This window comes from Setaria italica, chromosome I (genome assembly GCF_000263155.2).
Source record: "Setaria italica strain Yugu1 chromosome I, Setaria_italica_v2.0, whole genome shotgun sequence".
Classification (NCBI taxonomy): Eukaryota; Viridiplantae; Streptophyta; class Magnoliopsida; order Poales; family Poaceae; genus Setaria; species Setaria italica.
The window spans coordinates 33,841,199-33,851,182 of NC_028450.1; the positions used below are offsets into that span (position 1 = coordinate 33,841,199).

The 9,984-nt window shown below is 55.9% G+C and overlaps 1 protein-coding gene across 1 annotated transcript in view; it reads right to left on the minus strand.

The window, feature by feature from the left end:
- The window catches only part of LOC101757229 (cytochrome P450 86A2), a 3,053-nt gene extending 961 nt beyond the window's left edge, over positions 1-2,092 (minus strand). Inside the window, exon 1 of the mRNA XM_012843225.2 lies at positions 1-2,092. Coding sequence (XP_012698679.1) covers positions 1-1,036 — 1,036 coding nt within the window. The 5' untranslated portion in view covers positions 1,037-2,092.
- Between the last annotated feature and the right edge of the window lie 7,892 nt (positions 2,093-9,984).

Below are 9,984 nucleotides of genomic sequence, written 5' to 3' on the forward strand. Positions count from 1 at the left end.
GGGACGCGGCGAGCGCGGAGCAGAGCTCGCGCACGACCTTGCGCTCCACGTCGGGGTGCGTGGACACGAGCCAGAAGAACCAGGAGAGCGCCACGGAGGAGGTGTCGCGGCCGGCGAGGATGAAGTTGAGCGCCACGTGCTGCAGCGACTCGTCCGAGTAGGAGCCCTTGCGCATGAACCGGGAGAGCAGGTCGTCGTGCGCCGCGGCCGCCGCCGTGTCGCACTTGCCGTTGCCGGCGAGCTCGAGCTTGCGCGCCCTGATGACGGCGGCGAGGTACTCGTCCACGTGCGCGACGCTGCGGGCCAGCGTGGTCTCCATGCCGAGGCCCAGCCACTTCTTGCACCGCCACAGGCACTCCGGGAAGATGAACCGGTTGAGCGTCGCCTCCGTGGCGCGGTCGAAGGCCGAGGCGAAGGCGTTCTCCGGCAGGCCGGGGGCGAGCGTCTCGGGGTCCTTGCCGAACGCCAGGCCGCAGATGTTGTCGAAGGTGAGGCGGAGGAGGAGGTCCTGGAGGTCGACGTGCGTCTTCTCGTTGGCCGCCTCGTCCAGGATGGGCAGCAGCCTGAGGTGGATGGAGCGCGACACCCACCGGGACATGGCCGTCCGGAGCGTGCGCGTGGTGAACTCGAGCGCGGCGGTCTTCCGCTGCGCGACCCAGGTCTCGCCGTCGGAGTTGAAGATACCGTCGCCGAGCAGGTCCCGGAAGACGGCGTGCCAGAAGGGGCCCTTGGGGTAGTTGTCGAAGCGCGCCTTGAGGACGTGCTCCAGGTTGCGCGGGTCGCAGGTGACGGTGACCAGCCCGCCGCGGCGCGCCACGCCGGGCACCGCGAAGATGCAGGTCTGGTACGTGCCGCCCGTGCGGCGCAGGTTGCCGACGATCCACTCGTGCATGTCCTCGGCGTGCTGCACCAGCCCCGGCAGGCTGCCGAGCACAGGCCACACCCGCGGCCCGCTGAGCCCACGCGACAGCCGCCAGAACCACGCCATGTACGCGGCCACCACCGCCACCACCACCGCCCACGTCCCCACCTCCATTGCCAGCCGGCGATCGACCAGAGATAGCTACTGTACACACACGTACGCTCACAGCACCAGCTAGATCAACGGATCCGATCAGACCCGATAGAGGAGAAGATCAAGCTGGCTGGCTGGGCTGGCTAGCTAGTGTAATGCGGTAATAAGTGAGTCCACATGGAGCGTAGCAATGAAATGCTGCAAGGGGAGGTGACGGGATGGCAGAGCGCAGCAGGGAAGACGGAGGTTTTATAGAACTGGTCGGAGCTTGCACAGTTGAGGATGGATGGCGATTAATTGCTGGTCCGTATGTACGTCGGTCTTACCACTACCAGTAGTACACCACACTCCCGAGTCCCTAGCTGCAACTGCAAAGCTCTGCTACACAGCAACACCCAGCGTGTAAAAAAACTGCCGTACCTGACAGTAGCAGCGTACACGTACGTGTGTACAGATGTACTCGCCACAACGCGTGCGTACATCACATTTACACGCCACCCATCAGGTCTTTGTGGTTACTGCGACGGGTGGTCGATCAGCAGCTGAGCGAAAGCAAGAGTCCAAGGGATCGGGCTTCACCGGCGGCGGCCTGATGACCGGCCGGTGGATGATGGAGCGGAGGCTAGTAGGCGGCGGCCGAACGGGAAACGGCACGGGCGGTCGCCCATAAATTGCCGCCGGGGGCCGTTGGGTGGCCGCGCCGCGCCGGGTTACTCGCCAACAACTGGCCGGAGCGCGCGCCACGGGCCAATCCGCCGCGACGTCGCGCCACCTACCCGTGCAAACGCCATTGAATGCTCGGCCGGGGAGGCATTGAAGCCCGAGGGCACGCACAGCTAGCTGGAGCCGGCTTGGCTTTGTTGTCCAAGGGGATCGGGCTAGGATGCCTTTTCGCGGAGTGGACTCACTGTGGGAGACGCTTAAATGGATCGTAGACCGACCGGTCCGTATGGATCGAGCGATGCAGATGCAGTAATGCACTAATGCCACTGGTGCGGTGCACGACGGCTACGGCTTCGGCTGGCTGCCTGGCTTCTCGTGCGGGGAGGGACGGTGAGGTAGCAGGAGCATGTGGCGTGCCATCGAGACGGGCTGGACGAGACCTGGGGCATAAATAGACGGCCGTGGAGCCGGTGCGTGACCGGGGTGCGCCTGCGGGATGGCGAGAGGAGGACGAACGGGGAGGTGTTGGTTGTGGTTGGGTTCGCGGGTGGAGTTCGGAGAGGTTTGGTGTCGTCGGGCGAGCGGCCCTTACCCACAAGTCCACGACCACGGACGTCGACGTGAGCAGTGAGCTAGTAGCTCTGGAGAGAACTGCTGGCGCGCGCCGCGCGCGGTGTCTTTCGTCTTTCCTCAATCCCCGTCCCCTGCTGGCTGCTGCTAGTCAGCGTGCTATGAATTATGATGCGCCGTGCTAGCAAGGAGCAAGGTCGATCAACAGGCGTGGTTTATGTCAACCGATCACATCATCACCTAGTTCAATTAGTTATAGCGTGTTTGACTACCTCGATGTTTAATTTGTTGGACTCACTACCGGGGAAAGCTGGTTCCTAACCCCCTTTAGTATCGGTTGTGCAACCGGTATTGCTACTTCGATACTAAATAGAAAGATTTTAGTACCGGATCAAATAACCAGTACTAAAGGGGTATTATAAAATAAAAAAATAAAATCCCGCTGCCGGCCCCCGCCGCCCCCACCCTTCCCGACCCCCGTGGCCCCCACCGCCGCTCCCGCCCTCCCGCGGCCCCTGCTCCCGGCGGCCCCCGCCACCCCCCGCACTCCTGCCACCTCACCTCGCCCCGCACGTCGTCGCTTGCCGCCACCTCACCTCGCCCCGCCGCTACTCCTCACTGCCGGTGTGGGGCGAGCGGAGGGTGGAGGGGAGGGGAGGCAGAGGAAGTGTCGATGACAGTATTAAGAGGAAGGGGGTGCTGAGAGAGAGAGGGGGGAAGATGGGGGGAGGCGAGCGGATGGAAAAGACCATAGCGGGTAGCGGGGGTGTGTGGATAAGGCTGGTGGAAGCTCCTTCAGTACCGAGTGGGAGCTCCACCCGTTAGTACTAGGTGGAGGCTCCAACCGGTACTAAAGGTCACCCATTAGTACCGGTTGGAGCTCCCAACCGATACTAAAGGGGGTCACGGGAGACTCCTGGGGAACTATTCGTCAAAAACCAACTGATACTAAGGGTTAGGATTATTGCTCAGTTTTCAGTAATGACTAATGACCAACTAGACCTGGAATCAGGAGGAGCGGCGAAACCTGAATGTCAGATCCTTGCTACAGGGCTGCTGGACGCCGAGCTAGAAACTCGCGAGTTGGCTCGGCTCGTTTGTAGCTAGGCTCGGCTTGGTCAATTTTTTAATGAGCTGAGCAACTATTTTTCTCATTTTGTTAACGAGCTGGCTCGAGTCAGCTCGCAAGCCAAACGAGCTAGAAGGCTAAATGTCCAACATAGGGAGTTGAGCTATCAAAGCTGAGCCGAGCCATCGAAGCCCTGCCAAGCCAACCGAGATGCTACATGCATGATGAATTTTAACGTTTAGAACTTTATAATTACTATTTTTTAATATTATATATATATGTTGTGATGTCAGTCCTAATTTTACATCAGCTCGCGAGCCTAACGAGCTGGCTAGAGCTACTAACGAGCCGAGCCAAGCCGAGCTAGAGTTTTTGCTCGTTTTCTTAACACCCGAATTGGCTCGTTAGGCTATCGAGCCAAACTGAGCCGAGTCCAGGTTACCTCCTCGGCGATGAGAGTTTGAATTAATCCTGAACATCAATTTTACTTAAAAGTTACAATTAAATAAGTAAAATAATATGAAAAAAGGTTGACAATTTGGCAGCGCTCTCTCTCTGCGTGGAGCGGAGCTCCTTTTCTTCCCTTATGGCCCTGTTTGGCACCGCTCCACTCCTAAACTCCAGCAACTCCATCAAAAAATTCAACCAAACACCCCAACTCCAAAACTATAGTGCAAATGGAGGTGGAGTTTTGGAGCACCTCTTTTGCTGCTCCAGAAACCTCTCTTTTAAACCTCCTCGTGGAGTTAGTAGGTAATTATCCACCAATGCCACTGGTTACACAAAAAAATATTTCATTCTATTCTCCCTTCTATTCTCCCGAGCCCCACTCGCCGCCAGAGCCCCGCCCGTCGCCGCCCCGCCGCCCAGCCCCGCACTTAATTGGCAATCCACACTGAAATCGATCTTTTTTGGAGCTGAGAGCACCCATCTAGCCAAACACCCCATTTTTGTTCTAGAGTTTTGGAGCGGAGCTGGCTCCATGTGGAGTTCTGGAGTGGAGCAGCTCCACCCAGAGTTGGAGCCATGCCAAACAGGGCCTATATCCTAATGGAGGCGTGGGTGTGGACGGGCGGCGCTCCTGCACGTTGTTCGTCCCTACCCAGGTGAGGGCGCTCGCCACGTTAGAAAAAAAGTTACAGCCCAGCTATGTCACATTAAAGGAAGAATGTTAGGTTGTGCAGAGTTTCGTTACACTGTTTCCAAAAGTGCCATATTATCTTTAAAGATTTAAGTTGATGAAACAACATCTCATAATGCACAATTTCATGTCACGGTTTCATAGGTTACTTATAATATTTAATTGTTGTACGGTGTTGAGATCAAATATGCCATACGACACACTAACCATGACCACATAGAATCTACAAAAGTTATGAAGATGAAATAAATTGCTCTCAATGGGGTTTCATCATAGTTTCAACGTCTAGGTAACCGTGTACACATGGTTTCATCCCTATAAAACCCAACTCCTCTCTCTTCATAAATCTTATGCCATGTGTTGGGGGGGAATATTAATGATCTCCCCAAGTCCATGGAAACAACAAAACGTAAAGGCCCAGGCCCACCTAAGGTAACAAGACTGGCGCCGGCCCAACACGGGGGGCGAGAATCACGCTCCGCCTCGCCCGATCGCGTATCCCGGGGTCAGGCATCCCCGACCTCCGGAAGACCAAGCTCCGCCTCTCCCGACCGCAAGTCTGGGGTCGGGAGCGTCCGACCCCCTGCCGCGGGTCTCCGCCTCGCCCAACCCCAAGCGTAGGGGGTCGGGCTGACCCGGGCCCGCCAGACAAGTATCCGCCTCGGGTGTAGATCTCGTGGGTCCCCCTGTCGATCTCGCCATAAATGCGCCGCAGGTCTGTCAGGAAGAAGGATGACCGCGCCCCTCACGCAACCTGCTGCAAGTACCCATGCGCGGCCGCACTGTACAAGCTACAGTATCTGCGGCCTCCTCCCGTTCACCACAAGGCACTCATGGCCTGCGCCGCCCGGAGCAGAGGGAAGCCTCGCCCGTTCTCGCGTCCCGCGCGCCCGGCGGCAGGGATGTGACGTCCACCCTCCGCAAGCCGTCAGCAGGACGGCGGAATCCGCCATCTCCCCCAACGGACACCCAAGTCACGACGAAACGCCATCATCACGACCCGGCGGCTACAGCCCCCGAGGAGGCCATCGACAGGGCGCGGCGGCGGCCACCCTCCTCCGGCATACGCGCCGGTAGAAGTCGAAGGCCGGCGAGGATGCCGGGAGCCTGGGAACTCGGTTCCTCCCTTTGTGTTGTATTTTTGCCTAGCTATGTTTATCTCTTTACGGCTCCCCACACTCGGTCTCGCTTGTAACCCCGGTGGTCTCCTTACGCTATAAAAGGAGGATCGGGGGCCCGAGACAAGGGGGCTCCACACACAACTCAAGGCACCATAGCGCTCCCAAGATAAGAGAACACATACACGCACCCTTCTAGAGCATCAGTGTACACCCAAGAGACTTGGGACCGGATCCCTCTCTCGCACTCCTGTAACCCCTACTACAGAACTGTAACGGCCTCGGATAAAAATCCTTCGCGTTAATCTTAATCCGAGTCCCTGGTCACCTGTCTCAGTTTTCCAAACCTAAGTGCTCAACCTCCAGATCTCCCGACCCCTTCGATCCGACCCCTCGCCGTGTTTTCCCCAGTTCCGACCCCGCTGACCCCCAACCCACCGTCGGATCTTTCTACGTATTTCCACAACGCCGCCCTTCAATTCGAGCTGTGGACCACCGAGACTGACCGGTGGACCCACGAGATCTTTCTCCCAGATCTCCCGCGACAGGCGCACTCGAGTTGCATGCCCGCTTCAGAGTTCCCTAGCCGCGTGGCTCAACTCCTCCGACACCCGCCGCTCCGCCTCGTCGCCGGCCACGACCGGATGGATTCTCGCGCCCCCTTCCCCAATCGCGGCGGAAGCTCCCCTGCTACCCTTTCTGCAGCACCTCACCGCCCGCGCCCATCATCACATCGCCAGATCCCGGCTGCAGAGCCCGATGCCGCCCGTCTTTTCCGTCACCTCTCCACAGTCACGCCGCCCCGGCCCTCGCTACGCGACGATTCCTCCTCCGCCAACCCAGACCGCAGCAGCGACAGCTCCTTTTCCACCTTGTCAGAAGCCCCCCCGACAATCTGTTGCTCCGCACTCGCCCGCGCGACCGCAGCCGCCTGTCTTCTCACCTGTGCGCCCTCGTTTCTAGCACCATTTTCCCGGTCACTTCCATCAGATCCACCGCACGACGACGCCCACCTCCGCCAAATCTCAACCACCGGCAAACCCGCGCCTGCGCCGCCCTAACATCGGTGCCCAATGACCGCTGGTGCCATCCCCGAAGTCCTACTCCACCGCCCTCGTCGCTCAATCGCCCCCCCGGCAGAGCACTCCATCGCTTCTTCCCCGGCCTTCGCGCCGCTCCCCCTTCCCTCTTCCGCGCAGCTATAAAATGGAATACCGGAGCCCCGCCGGAGTTCCCCTTTGCCATCGCTGCCCTCCCGCTTGCTCCCTGTTCGTGCTCACAGCGCCACCGCCTAAGTCTGAGAAACTCTCCTCTCCGCTCAAACACCACCTTCCCCAATCCACCAGCCACTGCTTTCCGTGCTGCACAAAAGCTTGCTTGTGATCCACAAGAAGCACCGCCGCCGCCGGAATACCACCGGACATCCTCACCGCTGTCCCAAGCCCCTTAGTCTTTCCGCCCAAGCCTCATTTGTAAGACGAAGGTAAGCTACCGACCCTTGTTCGCCTCGTCTGACCCCTCCTATCCGCCCGACCCCGGTTCCGTCTCGTCCGACCCTGTCTGTTCCGCCGACCTTTCTCCATCTCGCCCGAGGGCTCGGCTGTATCTTTTTCCTTGAACCGAGGGTGTATGAGTAAAACTTGGGGACTTTTCAGCGTTACGTCTGAGGACCCCTAGCACATCTATTCCTCTAGATGGAGGGTCAGATCATAAGTTCCTCCCCATCCGACCCTTATATCTTGATCTCCATCAACTCCATCGAACCTCCCCACCCTCCTGTAACTTGCCGCAAGTTTCTGGGCTCAAACTTGCAAGTGTTGCTGTTGAAATAACCGTCTAAATGCTAACCAATGCATTACATTCGTGTAGAGCTGCGTCTCGCCGACGGTTTCTACGAGCTGCACCCGGCGCCAGAAGACGAAGGTGTAGCCGAGCTCCTGCCCCCCAGAAGCCGAAGCCGCTCGAGCAGACGAGCAGCTTCCCTCCTCCTTGTTCGAAGGCAAGCCCCGGATGCATGAATTCCCTATGTTTTACCAAACTTGTGCATGCCTTCTTTAACATGCTTGTGCATTTACGTATAAGAGTTGTTTGGAACCATAGATGCATAACTTAGATCCCTTGATCTGATCACTAGCTGTTGGACCGAGTAGATGCTTTGTTTAATTAGGAAACGGTAAAAGCCGAGTGATTTCCTGTCACTCGCGAGTTGTAGGAGTTGGTTGTTTCCCTTCTGTTACAACTATAAGGACGGTGGACGGGGCAGGGTTTTGGGTAACTCCTTGGTGGTCGGTTGATCGCCCCGTCTGTCTATGAAACTTGCTAAGGCCCGACAGCGGTGGTGTTCATGATCAAGTGTTTGAAAGTACTAATCTCATACCTAGTATGGGATGGGGAAGCCTAGTACCTGATTGAACTAGGGCGTGGCTTATACCCCTGCTGTCCCTGGAACGAGGTTCCCATGGTGCATCATGTGGGTGCAAGTGCGGTCACAGTATGGTAGAGACCGGGACTGTGGAGCATTGCATGCCAAGGGAAGTTTGGACCTGACACGCGCCTGGGAATCGATGGGGACGGCCGACACAAGAAGCGACCCTTGTGGTACGCGGATGTCGTGAGATTAGGTTCGCCATGCATGGTTAAGAAAACCCGAATCGATTCGTCTGCCTCTCACAGTTTGAGACTGCTTGATCGCTATGTCACCCTGAGTAATAAAAGAATCTGATGATGACATGGTCTTGATGCTGATGTATATACATTGGTTGATTCTATGTCTGTTTAGAGTAGATTGCAAACCTAGACCGGATAATGAACTTAGAACCGGAGCTAAAACTTGAAAGTAGGGATACGCCTAGCGCTTTTGGCAAACAAACCCCTCAGCCAAAAAGCCTTGCATGTCTAGAAGAGGTGGAGTAGCGTACTCCCTGTCGGTTAAGTCTTGTTGAGCTTAGTAGCTCAGCCTTGTTGTGGCTCTTCTTTTTCAGGTGAAGTTGCTGCCTCTGAGCCTCCCTCTGCTGGCACTTGGCCGCCCCAACTCCCCCCGGGTTGGACTGTTGAGTGGGATCCCTCCTCGAACGGCGAGGAAAGGGATCACTGATGTCCCGGTTGGCCTCACCAGGGATGTCCGACCCCGACGAGTTAGCTTCCGCTAGTTGTTTTACCTTTTGTTATTTTCTTCTGAACTTGTAAACTCTGATGTTATTTTATGGCCAAACTAAATGGTTAATTTGTTAACTCGGTGGACTTGTTGTATTCTCTGGAACCGCTCACCTTCGTGTGGGTTTGCTATTCGGTTTTGTTCAAGTGGTTAAATTGGATGAAATCCGACGGCACTTCGTGTTTACTTGGTTTAAGCATGAGTGTCGCGTATCATGCGGCTTAATCATGTTTAACCAAGCAAATCCGAAGTGGATCCGCCTCAAGAACCCCGCGTGGGCAACACGAGTACCTCCCAATACTGGACGTAGGGCGTTCCTTTGCCCGAACCAGTCTAAACCCTGTGTCTCCTACACCACCATCTCAAGCCTTACGCGCATAAAAGAAATTTACTAGTCTAAGTCTTGACCCGCTAATCTTGACAACGACACCATGCCACTATTTTTGCTATGTGGTATGTCATTTAATGAATTTGAAATTCTCATGAAACTTGCATTGAGAATGGCTTTAGACCAGTCTCAGTGAACAGTTACCAAGACTGAAAACTAGGTAACTGCGCTAGTTGAGTTTCATTCCCATGAAACTCATCTCCCATCTGATGAAACTATTAATGACCTTGCCAAATCAGCAAAATTGCTGACGTGATATTGAATTTAATGCCATGAAACTCTTTACGAAACCCCACTGGAACTGGCCTTGCAACTCACCCATATCATATTAGATCCTATTACATCTACTGTGTTGTAATGTGATAGGAAAAATGCGTCTTGCGTGATTTTTTTAACTTTACTTGTGTCACATTCACGTGAAAAAAATATAAGCAGGCATTCCAAACATATGGAAAATAATAAAAAATGTGCATCACGTTTGGCCTCTCTCACTTTTCCCCATCTTTCAAAGGTTATCACGTTCATCTACAAGTGCAGGGCACGACGGCTACGACTTCGTCTGGCTGCCTGGCTTCTCGTGCGGGGAGGGACGATGAGGTAGCAGGACTACAAGAGCATGTGGCGTGCGGCGTGCCATCGAGACGGGGACAAGACCTGGGGCATAAATAGACCGCCGTGGAGCCGCGCCGGCGTGCCCCGCCTCCTGGCCTGGCCGGCGGGTGTGGGTTTTGACCAGGTTGCATTTGTGGGATGGTGAGATGAAGACGAAAGGGGAGGCGTTGGTTGGGTTCCGGGTGGAGTTCGGAGAGGTTTGACGTAGTCAGCTCTACTTTAGGGATAGAGAGTAAAAAAATCTCATTTCAGCA